The sequence below is a fragment of the Rhea americana genome, unplaced genomic scaffold (assembly GCF_003343005.1).
Source record: "Rhea americana isolate MKP2758 unplaced genomic scaffold, rheAme1 scaffold_1, whole genome shotgun sequence".
Lineage (NCBI taxonomy): Eukaryota > Metazoa > Chordata > Aves > Rheiformes > Rheidae > Rhea > Rhea americana.
In genome coordinates, this window is record NW_028185038.1 from 7715884 (window position 1) to 7743407 (window position 27524).

Consider the following 27524-nt stretch of genomic DNA (forward strand, 5'->3'; position numbering starts at 1 on the left):
TAAGTGTCTTTTTGCTTCTTTAACTGTGATCTTAATACACGCTTAAAAAAAAAAAGAAAGATTTAATGGCACCTTCCTGTCCCTCAGGCTGTGGTGGCTGAGTGTGAGTGTGAGTGTAATCGCTCCTGTTGTGTAGCTGTTGTACGGCTCATATTGCCCAATTTTGATGCCTACCTTTTCCAACCAAGCCTACAATGCCAACATGACCAGTCCTGGATCTGGGTGCCTGAAGTACTTTTCTCTGTGAGCCTCGTGACTGGGAGGCAAGGCAGACTTGGATGGTGAAACTCAGTGTCAGGTTCTCCAGSGCTGTGAAAAGGAGGAGATGGTCTGTGTGTCCTGGATCTGGATCAGGACCAGGTCACATCTCATTGCTGGCAAGGGGCTCRCTCTTGCTCTGGGACACCACAGGGGCTGCAGGGTTGCCTCAGGTACACAGGTGGGTTATTACTGATAATGGTGATTCACCCAAAAAGTGGCACATTTATTTTGGGTGCTTGGTTAAGCAGTTTGTCCCTAGAAAGTCTGATTTTGGGCTGACAGTGGCAGAGCTTTATCATGCTGCCATGCATATTATTGTTGGACCTGCTGGTGTCAGGCAAATGCCAGAAATAAATGAGGAGACTAGGGGGATTCCCAGTTTTGYTGGTCCATCATTTATTCCCCTTGGACCTCARCATCTATAAAACAAGGAGGTGGTCYTGCAGAGCTTGATCACCGAGGTGGGAAGCACTGGCTAAGAGCAACCAGCAAGTGCTCTGAKGGCTTGCTCAGACCTGTGCTGCCCCACTTGGTGCCTCCAGGCCYGTTACTGAGGTCCTTGCTGGCATTTTGCTGTAACTTATGAAGCCCCACTTGGGACTGCAGTGCTGCTGTCCGTATCTCGTAGAGACAAAGGGACAAGTGCCTTGAGTTGGGGCCTCCACTTCTGGCTAAGAAGTACCTAGGGATGCGCTGAACAGTGGCTGTGAAATACTAAGTGCTTACAAGTGGGGCTGAAAGTATGAATAATTGTTACCTAATTTGTAAGGCACTCTAACAATCAGTCTTAAAAAGCACTATAACAACCAATTCTTCTGAATTTATTTTAAAGGCATTTAGATTGGGAGGGAGCTGTTAGTGAGAGAATGCAATGCACCTATAAAATCGTAGAGACCTACTTGCTAACCTCAGGGGACCAAGGGTGTGGAGGGGATCAATTCAGGCTACATTTGCATTTGAATGCCAGCATAAAAAAAAGTTCAATATAAAGAAAAAAGTAGGAGAGAAGAGAGAGAGAGAAATTGCACAGAGGCTGCTGGGGAGTTGGCCCACAGGGAACGAGATTGCTGATGCTCCAGAGTGGCTTCATATGCAAAGCCTATGGTGGGGCTCTTCTGGTTGTGTTAAACGTGCGGATCATCTCATATTTTGGAATGTGAAGTCAGGGCAGCAATGCTGCCCAAGCTGTGCTCGCTCGGGAATAGCACCTCTGTATAAATCAATATGGCAAATGCATAAGCAGCGTCCCCCAAAGCAGGACCTGGGGATCTGTGGAGCTGCCTGAAAAGAGCTGTGTGTCCTGCTGCACCCGACACGACGGCGCTCGAGGCAGGTCTTCGCTGCAAAGCCCCCCGAAAAGCAGTATTGCGCCGGGATAYGGAGGCAAGGCTCATTCAGGAAACGAAACGTGCTCATATTCGTGCTACGTGTGGGGGTTTACGTGACTACTCAGCTGCTACCATCCGTGACGCTTCCAGGCTCGGGAGGTCCATGGGAACACGCGGTACTAGTGCATTGGGGAGCTCCATACTGCCTGCTGGGCTTATGTTTTAAAAAGTTTTGGTGTGAGCGAACTGCTAATTGGGGTCAGTATTTAGTACATGCTGAGCTCTGTGGACTATGCAGGGAAAGGTTTGATTTTCCTGCTGAATTAAATAGCTACCTAAATGTAGCTCTTTCTTTGTGCTTGCTAGTTTAGAGACAGATGAACAATTTTCTGGCTTATAGACTACATTTTTTTTAACATTTTAGTTAAAGCTCTTGCCATAGTTGTTTAATCACTTTGGGAAAGTATAAACACCAAAATTAATTAATTTCGTACAGATATGCGAACAGAAACTTCAAAGCAGGGAGCAGATCTGCTGCCTGCTGCTGCCAGGGAAGYGTGTTTTGGGTTGGTTTGGCTGCATGCTGTTTTTTGCAATTTTTGAGCAAAAAGCAATTCAGAAAGCTGAAACACTGGTAAAAACTAAAATTTCAGTGCAGTGTTAGAAAGGCAGTGTAAAAATGCAGCCGGCCTCTCTGACAGTGATGGCCCAAACCCACCAGGAGCGTTGGGGGAGCATGCGCCAGCGCCCGCGACCTGTGCCTGCTGCGGCGGCTCCTCCTTTCCCAACACGCGGCTCCCTGCTCTGGGGACAGGACTTCTGGCCTTGCCTCCCGCCGTCTGGATTTTTCCTCTGCTTCTTCCGCACGTGCAGCATCTTCGGACGGGCGAGAGGGCCGCCTCCGGAGAGGGCGCAGCGATCCTGAGGCCCGGAGGGGGAGGCGGCTCCGGCTGGTGTGCTTGCCCGGGCGGATGTGCCGCGGCTGGCTGTGCCGCGGCGGAGGCAGGTGGACACAGCCGCAGCCGCCGGAGACACGAGGGTTTCCTCCGCCCYGTCTCAGACGCGGACCTGTGGGACGTTCCTGCGCGGGAGGGAGAGGTGGGGCTGCGTCTGGCAGTGCGAGTACGTGTTTGAGTGCCAGTGCCCCCCTCAGCTGTTTAAAAGAGATATATTTGTACCTTGTAAACGACACTTTCCATATCGATTAATGGCAATGGCAGAGTGACTTACTGCTGAGGAGGCGCTAAAGACAGGAAAGGACAGAACATCATTTTTACGTTGCCTATAATTCAGATATATTGCCTATGTTGCTATGTTTTGAAGATATATTTTTAAAAATTGCTCTAAGTTTAGGTAACAGCCCTGGAGATAAATGTGAGATCACGTCACTGCTCTTAGGAAGACCACGRTAAATATTCTGAGACCCTGAAGGCCAGATCCAGAGTGTTTGTGCTGGGCACTARGCGTACGTGCCTGGCTCCAGGATGATCTACACAGGGTCTGTGGGTCCCTATTTCGGCAGTGGGAAGAGCCTGCAGAGGACAGCTCAGCCCTGCGCGCTGAGCAGGGCCTTCAGGCTCGTCAGCGAGGGGCTCTGGGCATTGAAGACGTTTGAGTCCTGCCCCTCTGATGGACAGCTGTCGCTGTCCAGACGGCGCGCTGGCTTTTTGTGRCAGCCATGAAGATAAAGGTGTTGCTTGGCTCTGACGCGACTGCCCAGCCTTGGGGAGCGTTGAGTCTAGCAGACTTGGGCAGGAGCCCTGTGGGACGGAGCTACGGCAATTCCCTCCCAGCCCTGTATCGACTATGAAAGCAGGCAGCCTGTGTWGCCTGTGGCATTTTTAGCAACAATTATGGAAAATGTCCTAGGAGTCAAAGGGATAAAAGAAAGGACTATTTTGGAGACCTATAAAAGTGAACTGTAAAGTAAATCCCTAATGAGGTCAGTCATCCCTGGGAAAGTCCAAAGCCCTCTCTAATTCTGTGCTCCACAGCAATGTACTGAGAAACTCTTCCCCTTCACCCCAAAGCTTCCCCCAGAGCACGGAGAAGCACGGAGGCAAAGCTCTCCTTAGCTGAGGTGCTTGCCTTTTRCCTACACCTCTGCAGCTCTGGCCTTGGGTTTCTGCTGCAACGGTGGCATACAAAAAGAGCACCGTGGCTAAGACACTAATGTGCCTGTGGCTCTGCCTGTCCTTGTCTTTGTATAATGAGTTTGGAAACTTCCAGTCGAGGTTGTTGTACACTGCAGCCACAAAAGCCAGCCTGAATCTTGGCTCGTTATCTGTGTGGACATTCAGCTATAATAGCATCGAAGATGACAGCATTATCCATACTTGCAAAAGAGAGTTACTGGCTGCGTGTAGAGTCAGTTTGTTTAATCAGTAACTGCTGCTGGTTTCTGTACAACAGAMGGCCAAAAGCAAATGATTTGGACTGGACTTCAAAATAAGCTCTGTGGTATGTCTATATGCTTACATGACATCCAGGAGTATACTAATTTATTGGCCAGTGTGAGCAACTGCTTAGAGGTGTTTAACAGGGAACTGCTGAGATATGTAAGACAGAGGTTGTGCTAGTTGTAAATGATGTCAGCTGGTGAGAGATGGCCAGATGAAAAGAAGAAAAAGAGAAAGAAAAAGTTCTGAGGGAAAGCAAGAGGATGAAAGAATTGATCCATTGAAAGGCAGTCTGAAAAATGTATCTAAGAGAAAGGATTAAGAACAAAAGAGTGAAGAGCTGTGAGGGAAGAAACAAAATTTAGGGTAGATCTGATGGTGCTGAGGGCATCTGGGGTGTCRAGGAGTCTAAGCACGTTCCATTAATGTTCAACACAGATGGTGCAAATCAGGCTGGTGCTGATGTGTGATGCAGATGAGAGACTTGGCAAAGAGGACAGGCTGCCCCTTCAGCTGGAAGGTGAAAAATGTCATGTAAGAAAGGGGGCCATGCTTGAACTTCTGCATTAGTTCCTAGCAGGCAGATGGCCACGGAAACCATGGCAGTCTGGTCACAGAGGTCAGGGATAAGTAGATAYATAGAGCTGCCAGTATCCCTCCTGTTTAAGGGGGCTACTGTACAGCAACTAGCATAGCCTGTGTGCTGTTGCACCTAAATGAGGCATGTTGTCAGGCCAGCAGCTTTCCAGAAGAAAAGATGGCATCTTTGGCAAAGCTTTGTGTGTGCTGTTAAATTTTCTGGCTTTTGCATGCAACTTGTTTGAATGCTTGCTCTTCTGGGCTCTGCTGTTTGTGTGGACCTTGTAAAGCTCCTGAGCCATCCCAGCCCACTGCTGGGACAGTTGTGCCTGGGCAGGAGGTGAGAGCCCATGGCCTCCTGGTTTTCTACAGAAGACCTTGTAAAGCTCCTGAGCAGAGAAATACCCATGGAGAGGTGAGCTCCCAAACCTGTTCTTCTTGTTGGACTCGTGTTGTCATGAAGGGTAGAGGGCATGTCATGCCTGGGGAGCAGTAGTAATGGGAACTGGCTCCTGGMGGGCCACAGTCTACTGTGCTGACCACTTTTGTCCCACTGTGCTCCTCCATGCCTTCTGTTTGGTTTCTTGTAGGATCCAGTGAAGATCTCCAGAGCAGGGGCTTTTCCATGTGCCACACTGTTCAGAAAGTGTGGGCCTGAGACATGGTTAGGACTCTTCTGTGCTATGTTGCTATAATAAAGAAGGAACTAAACACCGCCAGCTTAAGCAGATGAAAAAGTTCAGTGTTGAACAATGGGAAGCCAGATCCTGCTTTAGTGAAATTTGAACTTTCATCCTTAGACCAGCAGTGTAGGAAAGGAGAGGCATAACTATGAGCTTGGATTAGTGGAGGAAGGAGGAAATTTGTCCTGGGAAAGACCTTTCTTGGCCTGAGAAGGATGCAAGAAAAGGGCCAAGGAAAACTGCAGAGTTCCTGAATCCTTGAGGCTGCACCAACATCCCCCTGTGTGGTTTTACCAAAACCCCTGGCCAGGCGTGTATTGCTGATCACATGCAGGTGAGTATACTTACAGTTTGGGCCCATCCGTATCAAAATACACGTCCTATTTTGCGTGTTATTGGGCAGGTATGAAACAATAGATAACAGGGGTCRTAAGAGTGGCAGTACAAAACAAACGCTATATTACTGTGACAATGTTGTTTATTAATAGAAAAAGCTAGACTGGGCAGAGTGGTGTAGTGGTGAGGCCGTACTGCTTCAGCAGCCTGTGCACTGAGCTGGTATCAGACCTGTCTGCAGATTTCTGGCCATGAAAATAGTAGCAATTTGAAGAGCAGCAACTATTTCTGGAGTATTAGAGACATTTCAGATTTGTTATACCTTTATTGCAATGAAAACCAATGTTACTAGTTCAGCTGGCTGAAATTGTTCCCAGGGAAYGTCGGTCTGCTGCGAAATGAGGTTTCACGGAAATCGACACTGTTTGTATGAAGGCAAATTACATTTTTTTTTAGAGAAAACTTTTTTTTAAACGAAAAAAGATATATTTATTTTTTTTAAACATCACATCTGTGTGAAAAATATCAGTAGTTTTCCAGCCAGCACAACTAACTCTGTCTACAGTCTGCAAAGTGGTTGCTTTGCCTAACTGAAGGTAAGGAGGGCTCTGCCGTTGCGTTCAATGCGAGATGAATTAGACCCCAGAGCAGGCTGTCGGGTTGCAATTACTCTGACATCCTTATGATGCTTTTGGAGGCATTGTTTCTGTGAGGTAAACTGGAAATCAAATTATTCCCCCTTCACTCAGCTTGTAAACAAGCCTTTCTATGGCTTGAGCTGCAAACTCGCTTTTGTACCTATTGTATATACACAGAATTAGTCCTTCGGTTCCGTGTCTCTGACTGCTGGCCTTTCTTGTAGTTCATCACGCTGGAAGGAAAAAAAACGYCCAGTCTTCTCAACCACAAGAGTGATTTCTCTGCACCTTTGTAGCCTCATACACCTCAACTTGCCTATACAGAATTCCTATGGCTACCTATATGCTAATGCACAAAAACTAACCTTCTTTGGAGTAAGAAATCAAAATGGAGCTTTCTCTAATGGAGCAGTTAATTCTACTCATATGCATGTAAATATTTATTTCTCAGTGCGACACCAAAGTCTGTCACTCAAAATTAACACAGCCTATATACAATTGAAAAAAAAAGTTTTTTGGATATATATTTTATTTGACAGTGGTTTAGAATATCATACAGTAAACAAGATTTCTGTAAAAGTTAATTTATCCATAGTGGTGCGTTTCATAAAAATAGTTGCTCACTTACAGCCTTTCTGTGACTATTAATACATGGAATTATATTTATAGAGATAGAGCTGTACAGGGTAAATTCACAGCTAACACTACACAGAAATATTATTTGGAATGGGGTTTAGATGATGTGCTGTCTTCACAGGTTATCGATTACAGCCGCATAAAGCAATTACTGCACAAGAAGTAGCTGTGAACTGTGCAAATTAGAGTTTATGCAAGCATAATCTCAACTGTTTTTCAGATTTCCTTGTTTGCTTTCTTTATACATAAAAATAAGATACTGGGACGTGCATCTACACTACAGAAGCATTGTCCAAAATCAGATTCAATAAATTAATGGCAAGTATATTGGATTCTAGTTCAGGGGATAAAGATTTTTTTTCATTAAATAAGAGCTTTGTAAACAGCTACATGGACTTGTGCTTTTTTAGAAATTATAAATGGAGCTTTTTATTTAGAAAAATGTTTGAAAGCTGCAAAATCCTTTACTTGAGGCTTTTCAAATAATTGGACAGGAAGAAAACATGCCTATAAATTTCTCAGTCCAGTGCAATGTTTGAGACATACAGTAATGTGCTAATTTCTTGGAACGAAGCCAATCTCAATCTAAGTTTTGAGCAGAGCATATGAAGAACTAAGATTGCTAGAGAACAATATTTTTAAATATGAATTTTTGACAGTACTTAGCTTTATTTTTTATTTTTTTAGATTATCAATGTATTATTGCCCAGGATTTTGTTTTAATACTGACGGACAAAGAAGCATATGCACACTTACACATACACACGGCATCTTTTTGAAACCAGATGACTGACTGACCAAACTGGGAATTATTTCCTGTGAAGGCAGACTGGAATGTTTACCTGGCACTTAAGGCTTGAAATTCAAAACAGACAAGCACGAAAGATGAAAATAAAAAGACAACCCCCCCCCCGAAAAAAAAAAAGATGGAAGTAAGGAAGAAATGATAAAATGGGAACCATTTTGAAAATGGAAATATATCAAATTTACTGAATGAGGACACCAAATGCTGTATTTCAGAAACCAGCCTAATTAGTGTTAACGTGTGCCGTAGAGGCGCCTGCTCTGCCAGACCGAGGGAAGGGAATGTAAAAGTACCTGAACTAAATGCAAATACGAGTGAAACATAGCACTGTTGATAAGTGACACTATCACTTTCTGCAGGAGGGAAAGGCCTTTCCTTAAGGAAACTGCAGCTTTTTCTCTTCAGCAATCTTCCTTTCGCTGTAAGGGCCTTGCACGTGTCGGCGTCTTGAGCCTGCCCACTGGGTTTGTGTGCTACCTTGCGGTATTCGGGGAACCTGTAGTAAATTGCTTTTGAGAATAATTTGCAAATACAACTCCACCCTAACTCCTTTCCAATGTACAGAAATATGGTTTGTTCACAAAAATGGCAGTAGAAATGGTATCACAGAAACTAATCCACTAGATTCCCAACGCCTCCCGTAGCTCCCAGTGACCTATGCTACAGGGTATCACGTGGACTATCTCAAAGTGTTAACAGTGGAGACGTGTCATGGGTGTACAGTTCCAAATGCTTCAAAGAAACCCTTTAACCCCTGTCTAGATATGTTGAGAACAATTTATTTACAACATTTTAGCTCCATGAAAAGATCCTTTCTCGATTTCAGCTTGCTCCGTGCAGTTTTATTTAAGGCGATGTTCCAGTTTGTGATTGCTCTAACTTGTTCCAGTTTCTTGATAGAAAGTTTGAATGAAATCCAAGTCCTTCATGCAGTGGAAAAAAAATGCTAAAGCTACACTGCACTATCCTTCTCTGATGTACTGTCCTTCAWATTGTTTTGGTTTCTTCCATAGCTGCCAAAGTCCCTAAAATGGAACTGGGACTTCAGGGTCGATTTTAAATCTCCGTGTTGACTATATGCTTTTGAACGTATTAGATACTGTGCACATTGTCATGGAATTACACACTAATGTTTTCATTCCTCAATGCTTTGTGTATATGTGTGATAGTTAAAATAAATTAAAATAAATCAATGTGAGACAAAAACTAAGAAGAATGTTCTGCGTCAATCTGAGACAGTTAGAGGGCAACAGTCCCTTGTTTATCTGCTCATGGCAGAAGTACCAGACTTCAGAACGCTAGGTAGCTTGTCAGAGCCAGGGATTTTCCATGGTCCTGGGGAAACAGTTGCCTTTCGAACTGTGGTGTTGGTGCTGCGCGCGTTGATGGAGTGGAGATGTCCCTTCCTGGGGAACTCGCTGGGTTTCCCGTCAGGGTCCCTCTGGCTCTGGTCCATATCACTTCCCGGTGAGCTGCAGCGATTGCTACTGTATGTCTTCGTAGCACCTGTGTCAAGCTTGACATGGTCAGACGCTGCAGCTGACTTCTTCTCACTGGTATCTCCGGATCTGTGATCTTCTTTTTTGCTAAGAGATCCTCCTCTCTTGCTTTCCGGCTTCCTCAGCCTCCCAAACTGTTCATCACTGCTTCCAGCACACATGTGCTCTCTCGCGCCCGCCTCGATCATAACGCTATGTCCCACCACTTTACTTTCTGAGGTGGGCCTGCCACCATCAGTGGTCTTATTTTTGCCTTCTGAATATCCTTTCCAAGAAGCCTCTTCGTGCTTTGACCTGTCTACCTTTTTAGGACTTGCTGACCTTTCTCTCTGCTCGCCTAACCTTTTCTTTTTGTGACCGTTCACCGACAGCTCCTTTGGTTTTCTTACATCGTGTTCCCTCTTGATATCCCATGTTGGCTCTGGGCTTATCTGGTGAGAAGGGTCAGAGGGTGGGGCTATATGTGATGAAGATAATGGTGAGATTATGTCATCGAGGGAAAGAGCTACTTCCGGCAGACCTGGGGAGGTGGCAGAGGGAGCACTCCAGGAGTTTGGTTCGTCTGTCGTAACAACGAAGAGAAAGGAGTTACAGGGGTATTCAGCAACGTGCAATATGTATTTCACATGTATCTATATCTCAAGTGACAGCAATACCCAAAACAAACAAGACTTAAATGCTGCAGTCTTAAGTGGGGTGAAAATCCCAGTGGAGTCAAGGGTAGGAAAACACCCCCACCCCCCAGAAAAAGGACTTCAGGAGAAGTAGGAGCTGCAGAACTAGTAACTACAAATGGTTGAAACCTCAATCTTTTTTTTTTCAAACAGATTCTGCTTTTCTCTGCTTATGTTAAATCCTTGTTAAAATAATAAAGACATATGCTCTTGAAATCAGATTGCCTCTTTTGTAGCTGTATAATGGATTTCCTAGCTGGGCAATATCAGCGCTGTCTCTGAGGACAAATGAGAAGGCCTTTCTGCCATCTATTAAATATGTCCCTACAAGCATATAGTAATTGACAAGAATTTGTAGCTCAGATAAGGTCATCATTGAATTCTGGCCCATATTTTTTTCTAAACAGATGTAATATTGCAGTGTTTATGGCCCCACAATTCTTCCAGGGTACTTACAGAGCCCTGCCTCTATATAACACAACGCAGCCCCTGAATGTCCTGGCTATGCACGTTGAATTTCTCCTAGCTCCTTAGTTGCAACCGAATATRGTTGGATTGTCCTGATTCTGTTTAATTTGGCTAAATAGACATCTCCTTTGCTGAGTTGTAATGATTTTCCTGCTCTGCTGGTACAAAAGAGACTGTTCTGTGGTGGTCTCCCACCTATTTCTCTCGCATATGTGATACCCATTTCTTTTGATCAATGTTCAGGCAGGCAATGAATTCATCATGACTAATGACAGCACGGCTCCTATTCTTACCCGCTCTGCTTTGAGGTTAGAGAAATCACTGAACTTGGCTAATGTCATTCCTTATTTAGCACCACTGCGTGGCTCTGACCGGCATGAACAATAATCTGTCAGAGATGAAGGACTGTCACAGGGATCCATGGAAACGAGGAGGAACCAGTGGCAAGAGCCGCATATTTCATGGGGAAGAAAACACAACCTTCTAGCTGAAAAGCAAGTGTGGGCATCTGCGGGTCAGTGCGAGTATCCCTCAGTGAGGTGAACTGTCCTCTAGCAGCTACATTTATTTTTCTGAGTGAAATGACTGCTTTCAAATTATCATGAAGATGCACATTATCTTGAAAAATAAAATGGGTTTTACTCCCTAGTCTGGGAGTGGCAGCTTGTTTGACTGAGACGGCACATTTAAGTAAATAGCTTGATGGAGTGATTGCTGTTTTGCACCTAAAAATAGGAGAGACAATAGTGAGGTGGGTGACGTAACGGGGAGAGCAGCACGGGGAGCTGAAGAGCTATTTATTTTCCCAGATGGTGTTTGTCATATGCTTCTGCATAATGAGCATATGTGAGGAAAGGATTAGCATTTGAGAGGGGAGAAAGTACAAGTTCTGTGTAAGGCAAATAAACTTTGAGCTCAGAATCTAAATGGGCTGAGGGTMTCAACTGATTTTTTTTTTTTTAAATCACACTTTCTTACCCTCCAGTTAAGGCTGAGTAATGTACCATCTGCTCCCTGTTTGGCACTTGAGCAAGAAAAAATGAAAGGAGGGCTCAGGCATGTAGAGTTATCAGCTCTGATGAGCTCACCTATAAGAAAGCATTTGTTTCTATAGGCTTGTTCTTTAATTTTGCTCTAGAGTGTTGCAAGCCCCTGGTGCAGTAACGCAAGTTTGGGTAGCAGAGGAGGAGCAGCCCCCACCTGGCTGGGAGCCCACTCCTTTTAGAGCTGAAATCCATGAGACTCTGTGTTAGTTAGCACCCAAACCAGTGATCATTCTCTGGGTCCAAGCCACTTTTGCCTGATTTTTTTTAGGGGAAATACGCAGTGCAGTGTGAATATGYCTTTTGTGCATCAGTGAGGTACCTGAGCTAGCTCTGAACAAGCTAGCCTGGGGACGGGAAAATYGATCCATTTGCAGTGGCAGGGAGTTCAGTACAAGCTAATTTATGCTGCCTCCCTGCAGTGTAAGTTAGCCTGCATCGACTGCCCTGCGACCGTCGGGAGATGGTTCCYGGTCCCTGAGCTGCTCCCTGCTCCGTGCCTCCACAGCAGCACAGACTCTTGGGGGTCAGAGAGGAGCCCCACAYCCGTGCCGTACTGCAAAAATGCCTGCAGTGATTTTTCTTCCCCACTRTAGTATTAATATGTGAATGAATGTAGGAATGAATGAAGGAAACAGAAACAGTCTCAGCGTGAGCTGTTTATGGCATCAGCAGCTCCCTAGSGTAGAAGGGGTGTTGAGGGCTTGGCTTGACCAATGCATTTGACTTAACTACAGTCTTTCTTTCYCAGTTGCCCATGAGATGATGTTTTTCACTGAGCGGCAGTGAGGAGCAGTGGGCCATTATCAGATCTCATTCAAGGCCCTGGGAGCACCTGAAGTTATGAAAATAGCTCGTTACTTTGGGAAGCATTAGTGACACGCCAGTAAAAACCTCAAACGGCCAGGAGCAGGAAGATACTATCAGGTAGTGAGATTGCCGATGTACAAAATATGCCACCCTGCTGAAATCAACTCTCCCTCGTCCAGGAGGGAGGAGGGCCAGCCAGGTGGCTCCCATTGAAAAACAGGGTGGCAAATGCTGCTCGCTGCTCCTCCAGRGCACGAAGGACCATATCCTACCAGCCTTTTATGGGACACTTAGGGTAAAGGAGACCTGGGGTGAATGGGCCTGCTGCGTTATTAATTCCCTGGAGATAARAGAATTATAGGGATTCCTGCATTGATTCATTGATGAATTGCCCCTCAAGACAATTTTCAAATCTTTTTACTTTTATTTTTGGAGGTGAGGAAAGAATCACCAAGTGTTTCAGTGAGCATTTATAGCTGGTTGGAACATCACTAGAAATTACTAAATGGGAACATATCTGAATAGGTACATGTAATAATATGTGAGTGTATCCGTGTGTGTGTGTGTGTGTGTGTGTGTGTGTGTGTGCGCACATATATATGTATATAAGCTAGAACATACAATATTATAGACATTATCTGATTTTCCCCACTCCCCCACAAAAAAAGCTTACCAAAAAGAAAATTCCACTAACTAAACAAGACTTCAAGGGGAGTTTGGCTGTGTGAGCCACTGGCTGCAGCTTGTTTGAACTACTGTGCCTAACGTTCTTGTTGGGACAGCCTCTATATAACCTGCGTCCCCTGGGGCTGAGGGACAAAGCTGTCAAGGAARAAAAAATAACCCACATTCTTCGATTTTGTGGTAATACAGTACTTGTGTATAAGAACTTGAGAACAGTAAGTGTCTGTGAGCTCTAAGCACCGTCAGTGGAGACGGAAATGAGCCCAGCCCAACCTACTGCTTCTATTAAACGAGAGGAAATTATGTAGAAAGTCATCCTTTAACCTTGGTAAATGCYAATATCAACAAAGCATCATTGTAATGTAACTTGCTAGTGAAGGGAATATAGATGTGAGGGTACTGAAACCTACTTCCCCTAATGCTTGAACATTATGAGGAAGTATCAAAATTGCCAGGGTAGAGCAAAGTGCAGCAATGCAAGTAATCTGTTGCTCAAAAGAAAAGCCTTTTCAAGAGCTGTGTTCAAACCATAAGGGTTCATTTGGGCTTGTTCAACCATTGCTAAGATGTTTGCTTTTCCATAGCAAATATAAATATRAGAAAAATCCATAATTTTATTCTTCAGAGCAACTAACCTAATGATTTCTCTCTCGGTTTATTCTGAGGTTATAGCTGCATTTTGGAGACACTTAATACTTCAGAATCACTGATTTTTTGCCTCAGTTTTTAGGATTTGTACAATACAAAGGTTACATACTACTATGGTAGCAATTGTGAACACAACCTACTTTTAGTGTCTGTTATCCTAAAGTAGCTCAAAACAGTTTGCAAACATTCTGAAACAGAGACTGAGCAATATTGTCACTTTTTTCACCCTCTTCCCCTCTGGAAGGATTTGAAGACAGTAATTGTTCAACAGAGCATGAACTACTACTGCGCAACAACATACACGCAGAAGGGAAAGACACCAAATTCAGTTGAAGCTACACGACAGATTTAGGTATGATGCYGTTTTAAATTTGTATTTGACTTTGTCACTATGGATATCATCCCTGCAAGAGGAGAAATGCTTCTTCAAAGGCGTACACCTCACTGAAGGCTAATAGATGCCTTCGTGCCTTTTCTGAAAGGAGAAAATCTCCCTTGACCTATTAATTTACACAAGATAAACGAGCTGGAAGCTGCAGTATAATCTGTCATTATGATGGTATTTGACTTGGTGTAATTTAGTAGGTGTTTTCTGGGTGCCTTTTAGTTTCCATAATCTACTGGCACACAAGTTGGCGGTACTTCCCTATATAATGTGCAAGAATGAGTCACCTACAAGCTGTTTCACACAACTCCCAGGCAAGGAGTAAATTGCTAACTGAGTAAGAGACACCACATATATAAGATCTTCAGGGTGTAGGAGGACAAGTAAGAGATGAACATAGCTGTTTGGAGGGGGGAATAGTGACAAGGGGAAAACATCARGAATAGAAGTTTTCTGTCTAAGGATTTTTTGTTTAAGATAGAAGTGCCATATATATGAATTGTTTGCTTTGCTCTCTTGGCTTGTACACATTCAGTGGACTAGAAATGAGGTTGTTAATCTCATAGATCTACTTGCTCCTCTCTCAAAACCTACTCCTCTACCTGAATCCAGTGCTTACTCACGGCTCGCACTCAAACCACTAGTCAAAGAGACTTCAGCTTCATTGTCAACCAAAAAGAGAGGTTTGCCTGTCTATTCCCAGCATTGCCTAGGTACTAGATCAGAGGTAAGAGCTCAACATACTGAGAATTTCTTAAAATTTGCTGCAATACTTAAGTTTTCTTTGGAGCTTGCACATGTAAGGTTCTGTCAAGTGTAGTCCTGCTCTGCTTATGGCTCTGCCAAGCTTCAGATTTGCTACTAGGTTCTCCTTTTGTAGTGAAATATTTTAAATAGTTACTTACTAGTGCATCAAGAATTGGGATTTTTCATCAGAGAAAATTACCCATAAAGTACTAATTTCTTTAATAGCTAATAGTATCATTAATAAAAACGACTATCACTTTTTATTACTTAAGTAAAATAAAATCTCAATACCTTTTTAATTTCCAAAGTATGTGAATAATGTACAATATTTTTATGCCTGAACACTTTCAGTAGTATGAATTAAATATTCCCTGAAATGTCTCAGCAGCTGTTTTGTATTTTCCCAGGATTACTTTCCTAGGGGATCAAAGAGTTTTTTAACTAAATAAAGAATATGGTGCAATATTTTTTTTCTTGCTTTTTGTTTGAAATTATGCACTGCCAGAAGGTGGCAAACAGCTCTTACAGATGCTGCTAATAAAGAAAATGAGACAAATTGTCCCCTGGTGAGCATCCACTATTTCTAGTGGTGTTACACCAGCAATGCACTCGGTTCTTTCTCATTACAGCTTGGCCTGCCTGTGATGTTCCTGATTGCACTGGTCTCCTGTAGCTTGTCTTTAATGTTCTCTAAGGAGGGATATTTCAGACATTTAAAGTATTTTAATCTTTCATCCTGGAGCTTCCACAGCCCAGATATTCAGTGCTCTTTGTCTCCTGAAGGAAATGATTTTGTGAGGTTGTGATAGTTGGAAAAGCTCTTGGTACCTTCTGTTCAGCTGTCGGCCTCATGCAGGTGTGCTATGACACATCGTCCTYTCCTTTCACCCTCCCTGCCAGCCTCTCCAAGAAAGTTAGCAGCGATGGGAACTTTATCTGTCTTATATGCTGCCCATAATTTTGCCTACAAACTTTCACTTCTTGTTAATTATTCAATATTGCTATGCAAATGTTTTCTCACAAATTATTCTTTGCTTGGCTTAAAAGACAGAAGTCCACTTGCTTTCCACTGCTCTTATCCACAGTCAGAACCCTCAGTACTAATAAACTTCAAAATGATTTAGGCAGCTTCTGCAGTGATACAATCTTTCACTTGTTCACTCCCCATGGAGCTACATGGCCATTTCATCCCTAGTATTGCTCCTGTGCTGCCTTTGCTATGGTGGCAGTGTGCGATGGCTGCAAAATGTTGATTTTAGGTACAAAAGTGACATACGTGCCATATACTTTTACAAAAATAGATCTAGTTTATAATCAGTTACTCTGGCATAGGAGCTATTTTTTTCCCCTACAAATGCAGCTAAGTGATCTGTTTGGTACTGTGGCGTCTTTTTTCTGTTGCAATGAAAACCTATCTAATTTCATACTAACTTGACGTAACCACATTCATTACACTATCAGCGCGTATGTGCTCAGTAATGTCATAGTGACTCTGAATATTTATAGTAGCTTGTAAGTGTAATTTTGTTTAAGAGTGAAATTTTTATGCCCTTTTAGTATTTTGTCATTTYGAGGTTGCACATATTTTTTTGCACAGGTGAAGGATGGCTGGGCAGTGTAAACAGGGTGAGTTATACAAAGACAAGAAAAATAAAGAACATGCATCTCARTCCCTGAGTCTTTTGCTTCTGAATTTTGTGTTGAGGGTTTTTGTAGTGATTTGTTAGGAAAGACTGATGTTTGGAGTGTGAAAAAAGGACTGCTCTAGTCTCTCTGTGACCAAAGTCATTATAGGTTTTTCTTTTCATGACAAGTCTAATACTGGAAGAGCTATACTGAGCTCCTGGTGGCACAGCTTCTGCAGGTGTCCACAAGAACAGTGACTGTAAAGGTAGGCTGGGAGAAGGAGATTTTTATCCCCTCCATCAACTTCAAATAGTTAATTTTACATGCAGAAAATTCAGTCATTGACTCTGACCTATTCCAACACTGGGAAGCGTAGCTCTACTTCCTTCTTTATACGCTCCCCAGTGTATTTTATACTCTGTTGCCTCATTTTTTTCTGGATTCCCTATTGTTACTTATAACCAAACAATTATTTCCATTGGCTTCATTATAGGCATCTTTAATTTTATCCTTTACCTAGATATTAAGYGGAAGATGCCCCACAATCTTTTTACAATGGAGGTGGTGTCTGTGGAGTTCTTGCATGGGGCCATGTGGTGAGATCTTGAATGATCCTGACTTAGGTAAAATTTCTTTCCATCTACCATTTCTATACTATGCATGGAAGTTTTCKTAGAAAAAAGTGCTTCCATGTTCAGAAAGCTAATCTGAGGATTATTGAACAACACTTCAGAAAGAGCAGATTATTAGTTACTCTTGGAAGACCAAATCTGCAGAAATGCAGGAGATGGTATTGCTTGTTTTTGAAATTAAGAGAACAGTGACAGAGAAAGGAAAAATTTAGATATTGTTGAGAGAGAGCAAAACTGCATGTTGTGAGGGAAAACATTCAGCATTTTTCTAAAAGTTTTTTTTGTTTTCTTGGAACAAGAAATTTATYGTATACATTGATTTGTGTGTCTGTATTAATCTGTATAAAGCACTACAGATGAAAGCAGTTTTCAAATTTTTAGGTACAATATTTGCTTTTAAAGCTGGTTAACTAAAAACCATTCAGATGTGATTAATCTGACCKGAAAAGATGAATTCCTACTCTTACTCCATGCTCTGTTTCTGCTCCTATTSTATATCCACTGCATCCTCAGCAAATCCTTTTCCTTGAGTTGGTCATTAACTACGGCACGGCTGCACAAGCATTTTACCACCCTAATCMCTTGAGATAATTATTTAATTGCTTTGTAAATTCAGGCAGAGAGATGGSTGTCTCTGAAAGACCTCTGGAGTCAGATATCTGCTCTTCTCCTGGATGTATACTCAGCTGATCAGAAACGCTGGGCAGCTGCTCYAGCAAAGGCTTTTCTGAGACGCAGACCAAAGCCGAGTGGATTGCACAGATTTACCACCCTTGCCCCTGGATGGGCTCTTGGGTGCACCCAAGCATGGTGACTGCAGACAAGTGGCCAGAAAACTTTCAGCCTCATGAAGGTGCTAACTGATGAATTCAGAGAGACTCTGGGTAGGAGAGTCCTGGTAAAGTGAGTGGACTAGATTGGCTTGGGGACTTGGATGAATYTGGGGTGCTGCATCTAACTTTAGCCTGGTGGGATTGCGCTGCTATTGCTCACGTCTTAAATAAAAATCTACAAACAACTCAGTGAGATTAAAAAAAAAAGTATGCCTAAGTTCTGGATCATTTGATCCTCTCCAACAACATAAAACAGARCTTGCAACAATTCTTTACTCAGGACTAAGACAATTTTAACACTGCTCTGACAATAGCACGAGTGAAAAAAGATATTTTTTTTCCATGCAGAAAAGTACTTCCTAAACCTACTGCAGAATGAGAGAGGGGGAAAAAATAAATAAAAGCCACACTGTATAAATAGGTTCTGCTTCAGACACTGCTTAATTTATTAATAGTCTTCTGGCTGTGAATCTTAATCAAGGTCAGATGATTATGAGTACAAAGTTTATCATTCATTGCAATACCCATTTTGCCTTTGTTCCCAACAGATATGGATTTAGTAAATAGTCCTATCTGTTAAATATTTAAGCCAATTATCATGACTGACCTAAGTGGACAGGGTAAATTTGACTTTTCCTTGCATTAGGTTAATGTGTCTGTGTAAATGTTACAGGATTATTCACTAATATTGTGAATAGCTGGAATACAAAATTGCAGTTGGTACCGTGCTTTTATCCTGTACTGCAAGCTCCTCATCACTGCATCAGCATTAAGTCTGTGCACATCCTGGGTGCTGGTCTTGAATGATGTTACTCTTTCTTACAACAAATTATCATTCACTGTGTGCAGTTCGGTACCCCTTTATAAATGCTGAGCATCTCGCATATCTATCAGACCAGAGCTACTCAGGTAATAGGAACTCAGCCCTTCATCAAGAAAGCCTTCTTTTTTTTTTCTATATGATCAGGCAAGCTACAGAAACCTCAGCAGTATTCTTCCAGAGCCATGGTGAAGCTGGGAAATCTACATTGCAAGTTGCTGCGTAATTAAAAAAGATAATGACTCTTTAATTAGTTTTTAAAAGGTGTTCATAAATATGTTAATAGAATGTGTGGTATTAATGAAAAACATGCTATAAAGACTGAATAATTTAAGAATCAGACATTATACACTTAATTAAAGTTAAATATTAAAATTATTAATTATCACAGCTAAAATGGGTGCTGACAATAGRCACCACATCCTGACTAGTCAGTAAGTAGATGTTATTATTGAGGCTATATAGATAATATATAAGATGCAGTTAACAGCTAATGAATTCAGAGCATTTTGACTGTACATTAAATACTGCTAAAAGTTTTTTTCTGACAAGTGCTGAATGCTGACAGTTCTTGTTTAAGATCTCAGCATGATCTTAAGCGATACATGTAACTTGGCTTAAATGCATCACCATTTACAAAACTCATGAATATGGTCCAATCCTGTCTAGGACAGGAGYTGGCTGCAGAATTAGATGTCTCTRTAAACTCTTTTTAGGCTCTAAGGCACTGAGTACTGAAGGTGCGGAGCTGACCCAGGCACCAGGCTTACTGCAGTGTCTGTMGTCATCTCTGATATCCTTTGGATGCTGAGATAATTTTTTTCTGAAAACTGTGCAATGAGATGGAAGTGAATGAATAAACGAATCTAATGTTGCAATATTCAGCTCTTAATATTGTGCAGTTTGCGTGTACTCATTAGAAAACCCAGATGTTTAAAATTCTGGTTTGCTGTAGCTAAAGAAATAYATAATATGCTCTACGGTCATGTTTGTTAAACATCAGTTGGAGAGTGGCAGTTAAGTCATACTGTTAATGTTTAAAATTGCATTTTATTTTCTGTTTTTTTCCCAAGCTATAAGAAATCTGACAGAGGCCAAGAGCTCGCCTAACCCCTGCTTGCTGTTGGGCCATAGAGCATCAGCTGGGCACTGCATTGCTGCCTGTAGCTGCCTCTGTGAAAAAAGCTTGCCTTCTCCTCTCTAAYGGTTGGAATATTTTTTTAAACCACACTCCATTTGGCCACTTAGACACATCAAATTTTAGGTGCCAAGGACTAGAGTCATAAGAGGCTCTGGTAGTTTAATTTAGTCTTAGGTATCATAGCGCCATACCTCTGACAAGGCTTTTCCTGTGCAGCTTCATTGCTTGTARCTGTGCTTTTATACAACTTCTTATACTTTAATAGTTGTACTTTTGTCCCTAAAAGAGCTGAGCATTGTTTCTGGATTATTTTAAGCTAGCTAAAAAGCCAGTCTTTTTACATCCTCATGACATGRATCACTTAAATAAATGCAAAGCCCCTGTATCGAAGTTCAGTGGAGAATTTTAGAGAAGGAGTCTTTATCTGGAGGTACTCGGTGTAATGTTCTTATTTACTTCAAGCCAGAGATGGACCCACAACATTTTGGGGTCCTTCTGCACAGTATGATGTTTAACCCCTGCAAATCACAATTCACTTAGAAATGTAGACAAGAGGATCTGCYCTCTGGTGGAGAAATGCATGCTGCTATAGGAATCTTGCACCCAGCTGAAGAGATGTGGAATAGATTTTAGATACCCTAAAGTCTGTCAATTAAAGAAGCTACTGAATAACCTTTGCTATGAGAATCAATGGACGAGGCAGCAGGAATAACGCTGTTCCCTTAACTATGGAGATCTGTATTGCAAGACTAACATCACACTGGAGCATCACCAGTGCAGGGAGGCCAACGCGGACTGGGAACACACCTTCTGGCTGCCAACTGGGGGACCTGTTGTTACGTTATGGATGAGAGGGACTGAAGAATGACTGGYAGGAGAGGGTTTTTAGGACATGGTAGGCTTCAGCAGCAGGAGACTAGATACTATCAGAAAAACTCCCTTTTGGCTTGAGTTCCCATGGCAATGTGCAAAGACACAGCAAGTGTCACCAGATGCCAGTTTTTTTCTCATTTCTCTGGGTTACAAGAAGGAAGAAATGGATTCAGGGGAGACCAGGAGCAATGGCTGTGTTCCTTCAGGCCCTTTATCTTGGGTGCTTAACTTCTGAATACGAGTATAGGAAGCCACAAAGAAAAGGTTAGAAAAAGATTCAGGTGTGGGATTTTTCCCTTCTTTGGTTGTTAAGTCTGCTTGCCAGTTTACATGAACAAAACCAAGGATAATGTTTGTTCATCTATTTTAGACACTGTATTTCAGCTGTAATTATCTACACATTACACTATATTAGTAAAACTACTCTGGTATATTATGTAAAAGTAATTAAGCCTTCATAATAAGAGAACTTGCTCAACTGCCTTATTATTAAATCTTTGCTCAGAGTTGGGGACACACTGCCAATTTTGGTATGGATTATAATGCACGTGGATTAGTGAGGTTCTGCTTTAATAATAATGTTGAGTAGTCGACTAGGAATTTTAATCTTCAAAGTGCTTTTCAAGCATTAAATAATTTATCATCATAACACTCTCATGAGTTAGTAAGTAAATATTACTATCCCCATTATACAGATGTGGAAGAGTGGGTTTAAGAATTYAGCTGGTCTGGCCAAGGTCACTGGGGGTTTATTGCAAAAGCAGCATTTAGGAGTATGGAATGGACTCAGTATTTCCACATTCAAAAAGTAAGGCTATGGTATCTCTTCACTAGAAGCTTAAAAAGACTCAGAAAGTCTTCTTGTCTGTCTGCCTCTTTTTCAAAATGGTGTTTCTATTTCAGTATCAAGGGATACCTATACAAAAGGTCACTATCTCTTTTAAAACAGAAATTTGCAGACAGAAGTATGTATACACACCCATATGTCCATACTCWTACATACCCTGTGTTTTAACAGAAGCATGTTCTACTTTCCTGCCAGYTGCTACATATTTATTAAATGCTATGGATGTGTTTGTAAAACAAATTTTAATATTCAGTTTTGTCCTTGAATAGTTTTTACCCATAGCAATAAAACAGCCAGAACCTTTGGGAGCTCATATTCAAATTGGTTCAAAATGGTTTTAGACTAATTTTATTAACCAGTATTTTGATTCATTTAGTTACTCCCTTTTTAATTTTTTTTATTACTTTTTACACACCACAGGCTTCTGAAATTAAGTTGATATTGCTAAAAATAAGAGGGTGGTATTGCAAATGCAGCATGAATATGAATGAATGTTCTCAGTTCCATCAAGGTGGTCACAGAAGGAAAGGGCACTTTTCCAAAATGACTATTGATTTTTGCTCTCACATCAGATGAATGATATAGCAGATATAGTTCAAATTCTGAATAACAGTCAAACTCAGCTCTAGAGATTTATAAAAATGAGCATTAAAAATAGGATGAATCAGATTATCTGATTGGTACTCCATACAGATAGGTGTATCTGGCTTAAATATATAGGCCAAGATGCCCAGAAGGTGATTGTTATACAAATACGAGAACTTTAGAGGTACTAACAGAATTGAAGAACTAGAAAACTGCAGTTTGGAGTTTCGAAATCTTTAGCTGCATACATACAACAAAAACATAATATAAGCTCCCATTTTCCAGGTATTTTTGAAAGTTTAAATGGTCACTGATTAAGCCTACCAAACTCATGGTGCACAGGAACGTAGCACAGAATTTAGCCAGATATCCCTTCCTGTGGGTGTGCTTTCTAAATCACATTCTAGAACCTGCATCTCTCTTGTGCTATATCTAACTTCAGATAAGACCATTGATCATTTTTTTAGTGAATAACTGTTTATACAAAATGGAATAATTCCTACAAGAGAAATACAGACTCAACAGACTGTCCTATATTGTTATGGTGAGGAGCCTCTCCTAAGGTATGTTAGAACCTAGGTGRTATGTCTTTTGATTATGTGGGTAACCCAGACATTTTTGTTGGAAAAAGCCCCTATTGCAAAACTGGCTCTTCAGAATATTCCCRTTATTTGAAAATTATTTTGTAAAAATATCTGATAATGAAACATTTTGCAATGGTACACACATATTTTTATTTGGCCCGATAGTACTTTTTTGTCAATTAAAATATTTTGATTTTTGGTGTTAACCCGAACTAAATTACTTTTGATTTTTCTGGATATAGCTTTACTGGGAAAAAAGTTTTGTTCCAAAACTCCCTGCCAAGTAAATAATCAGAGCAGCATTCACTGCTGAGGGACTGTGCACAACTGACTCAAGCTGTATTTGTATAGGATGGAAATGGCTATTTATTTCAGGAAGAAAGATTTATTTCCTCTGTCGTGCTATAAGAGGAAAAGTGAAGATGACAAATACAAAGTTATGGTTATAAATGCATAGCACTTATGGTGGAACTGTAGGTCTCTGAGCTTCCTGTGCTCGACAACTGAGACCCGCAAACTGCCCCTAATGCCACTACCTAGCACACACTTCTAACCATCTCATCTCTCTGAATTACTTTTCTTCAAGTGCTAAGGACAGCAAAGCAGAAGCGTGGTGAGAAGGAGTTCAAGGAATGGGGCAGTTCAGATTTCTACACTGCGCAGAAACTTCTCTGTCGCTAGGAGGGCTCAGAGCTTCTGCGGYGTTGAAAGAGGCCAGGGTGCAGCACATGCCACTGCACTGCACTGGTGCCAGGTGTCAGGTGGCCCCTAGATGAGCCTAGTTTTGTATGAGCAATATATAGAGGCAAGTCTGCATCTAGAAAATTCTTACTTGTACACGCAAGTTGGAAACAAGCTGTAGCTGGAAATACTTGCAAGCAAGCAAGCAGAGCACCCCAATTTGCAAGCACACAATGGATAASTTACTGAAATACAGTTTAAGCCTGGGTGTTGGGGGCAGGAATTTTATGTAGGACATAGTGGAGGAGCTAACTCAAAGCACAGAGGTTGAGAGGATACTTTTGGACAACTTCCTTTCTATTTCCAGTCTGGCTACTTCAGCGCGTGAGACTGGCCTGCCACTTCCTTATAATGATAGCAAATATATTTCATTGTGCAAAGTCAACAGCCCTGAGACTGAATGCATCTCAAAACATTTGAGTTTTCTCTGACAACAGGAATCAAAAAAAAATTGGAAAAAAAAAGTTTTTCTTTCCTTTACAGGTATCGTTTCTGGGGCATGATTCTATATTACGTTTGATGTATGTGAACAGGCTTTGCAGTAAGATCTGATTTATGAAGGAAACAGCTTGAAATCAAGTGCAAAGTGCTATGTGTAACTTCTGCATAGCCCCTGGGTTTAAAAAATGAGTATTCCATTACAGTGTTTTTCAAAAAAATCTTCAATATTACATTAGTAATTTCTTCAAGAAGCTGCATATAAATATGATTTGAGATCAACATATAACCTCTACCTTCACATCACTAATAYGTTTGCAAGACAGGTTCCATAGGTAAGGGGAAATCATGGCTTTGGCTCCTCAAAATTTAAGGTTTTCTGCCTGAAAAGTTGTATCCATAGCATTAATTTTTGTCATGAGAAAAAAGCCAATATATAGCAGGCCTATAGCTAGCTGTRTTTCTTGCACTAGAAGCAGTGGAACATGGGAATAACTAATTACTTAGGAGATTAAAATACATTTGTAAAACGCACAGGTGTTTTGATATCTTAGATAATCGGTTACGAAAGAAGAGCGCAACAATGTAGAAACCACTAAGCCAGCTTGTGTGTCAGAAAAAGCTGGAAAAGAGTCTATTGACAGTTGTGAGAAATAAAAGCATATTAGAGAAAGATAATATACATGCAGAGTTTACAAACCGTGTCTTTAGGGTGGCCCAATAAGTAGAAATATGGGGACCCATGCTTGTCACTTTTCATGCACATGGAGAGACTGGAAGGTACCATTCCTAAAGGAAGGGGAGGAACAGCCTAGGACCAATCATTAGAATTAACAGAACCAGTGACATAAAGATATTTTACTACTGTTAGAGCAGAGAATTCTTAGTAAGTTTAGAATAACTGCRTAAAAAGCTTATATGCAACAGGAAAGAAGTATATCTGTAAAGCCAAGACAAATAAGCATGCTGTAAGTCCAAAAATTAGTGAATGACTGGACTACTGTACATATGTATTCAAGAARTAGAGTCACCTGAGCTGTGGGTGTGGAGTACATCTTGAGGTGCTCTCTGGGGGAGTCACAACAAGTAAAAATCAAAGGAKTGAATGAATTTCAGAATTGTGCTGATTCACTGGTACGCAAAAGCCCTGTATTGGTATCGACTCTGACATTTGTGGTTTTCGTCCCTGCAGTAGTGCTGAAACATGAACTGAGGGTTTCTTCAGTGCCCTTCAGAAACTTGCTACTGCTGCGGAGCTTGGGCCTTCTCCATGTTAACCAGCAATGGCTTTGCATGTACTGAAACATTGCATTTTACATACAGAAATCTTCAGTAAATACCCCAAAATGTATCTTGAACATCTATTCTTTAAAATCGCCTGCTTGTGACAAACCCATGGGGTGAATTTTGTACGTAATTTAGCATCACGTGGAATCACGATTCCAAAAATTCGCAAAGCTACTTGTGCTACCCCAAGACTCATCTTGCAACAAACTCAATGGCAGGGTAAATCAAACTCAAGAAACTCAGCCAGCTGAGGGGTAAATCCAGAAAGCGCCGGCTAAGCATGAGCCACGAGCTCCTTGCTCCCCAGGCCCTGCTAGCTGCGCTCCTCGCGGCTCCACGGGCCGGTGCACGCGGTGGAGCGACGCGTGCGAGGCCACATCCAGGAGCCGGCCATGGAAAGGGGCTCCGAAACCGTGGCGGGAACTGCCTGGAGCCTCCAGAATTTACAAGCGAGTTTTGACTTGCGGCGGGAGTTTTGGCCCAGAATATTTCACGCCCAGTTTTTTTCTCTCCTGATGGCTGGCTTTGAGCGGCCGAAGGGGAGCAGCAGCGCGCGGGATCAGGAAACGCGCTGGGAGAGCCAGGCGCCTTTGCCTCGCAGCCCGTACGCGCGGCAGAGGGCTTGGGGTAAGCAAGAGCTGCTTTGTACAGCAAACAGCGGGGGCGAATCACCATTTAAAAAGCTGTGCGTTTGGTGCAATTACTGGGAAGTGCTGGCAAACTGAAGAAAAAGGAAATAAACTAAAAGTACAGGATTAAACACGTAAGACTATTAAAACTCAGTGTCTGCTCCGCTATCTCTGTAAACAACACGAGCAGCTGATGGGTTTCTATTTCTCCAACAACGTAATTCAATTATTGGGCTCTATTGTTTTCTAACATGAAATAGCTGGGGATGTGTTTCTAATTACTCCATTTAGTGGAAAGTACCTTTTTGCCCTATTTGTAATTATTTGGTTATAAAATTCAYTAATTTCAGATACTTCTAAATACTTCTGTATTTTAATGTAGCTTTGTGTAAATGAAAGCTCCAGCCAGGAAATGCTAGCAGCAGTAAGCCAGCAGAGATGAGCTGCCAGGACTGCTGGGACTAAGAATGAAACATCAGAGGTTTTCCTGGAGATTTTCCTACATAGATATTTTTCAAAAATGTTGGTTCCCAGAGAAAACTGTAGCTTCCTGGGGCTGGTCCCTCATTAGCATTAACTCACCTTTTGCAGAGCCTGGTGCTGGATAGAGTGACTGTGGTTCGTTAGCGTTATTTAACGTTCCACGTTATTATTTTTAGATTTGGGGAACAGTTCTCACGCATTCTGCCTGTAGGGATGCCTCTTTATCCCAGAGCTTGGCTGCACAATATAGACGCGTTTGTACAGCTACGGCGAGGGCCYGACAAATACGCGAGTCTATAATTAGGCTCCCACCGTGCAAGCAGGCCGATTTTGAGAAGCGYTGTGCGCCCAGCAGCTCCTGCTGGGGTCAACAGCCTCTTAGACACGTGTATAAATACGGGATCGGGCAGCCGTTTTAAGAAAAGTCTTGGTCTGCGATTTTAGCGGAACTGCCCCGAACGGAGGGCCGCGGCGCGCGCGGTGCCGCAGCGGTGGCTGCTGCTTTCGCACCTCGCGAGGCGCGCGCGCTCTCGGCCCTCCGGCAGGAGTCCCCCGGGCACCGAGGACCTGGAGCCGCGGCAGCACTTCCAGCTTTCTTGCACAGTGAAACAAGGCTCTCGCTGCGGACAGGACGCGTTGGAGAGCCCTGCTGGCCAACACGCTGCTGATGCTCTCCGGGCCTCAGCCGAGCTGGGGAAGGGCAGCTCCTCCGGCGGCCCTATCCCCAGCCAGCGGGCTCAGTCCGGGTGATAAAACATCTGCTTTCTAAGCTTCTTTCAATGTACCCTGCCGTGAAAGCAGCTGCAGATTTCGAGCACTAATCATGTCCTCGCCCCTTCACAGATACTCTGATAGAGCAGCACACGTTACCTTGGGRTTTCTGCCTGCACGGGGATTTTTCTCTCTGGAGTGTGGTAGAAATTGTTTTCAAGTGAATGCAGCAGCTGGAGTTGAGGTAAATGATGTATTTGCATCACACCTTTTTTTTCCTTCCCCTCGGTTTAAATAGTGGCTCAGCTCAGCCAGAACTGGCTGAGACGTACTCAGAGACCGATTTGCACTCGGCACAAGCTGACATCACATGTTCAGTAGATTTACAGCTTCTCAGGAGCCTGCTTTAAGTTTCTCACAGAGTACTTCCTTTTTTTTTTGATRCATATTCTTTTCTTTCTTATAATTGATGATATTTCATTAATTAAAAAACGATTTTATTAGTGTCAATCACTTAATCATTTGAATGTTGATATCTCTTGTACTTAATGATATACTGACATGGTTTGCACTAACAGAATAATGCCTCTGCAATTAAGGGCTGGAATTAAAATAAAATTGATTGCATTGCATAAGGAAATTCAAAACGTTGATGACTAGAACACAGTAAC

At 42.3% G+C, this 27524-nt stretch overlaps 1 protein-coding gene across 3 annotated transcripts in view; it reads right to left on the reverse strand.

The window, feature by feature from the left end:
• Positions 1–6747: 6747 nt before the first annotated feature.
• Positions 6748–27524, reverse strand: part of MAGI2 (membrane associated guanylate kinase, WW and PDZ domain containing 2) — a 575799-nt gene continuing 555022 nt past the window's right edge. For all 3 annotated transcript variants that reach the window (XM_085298788.1, XM_085298783.1, XM_085298773.1), the window contains one exon: positions 6748–9726. In XM_085298788.1, the coding sequence (XP_085154914.1) occupies positions 8927–9726 (800 nt within the window). In that variant the 3' untranslated portion in view covers positions 6748–8926. The remainder of the gene's footprint in view (positions 9727–27524) is intronic.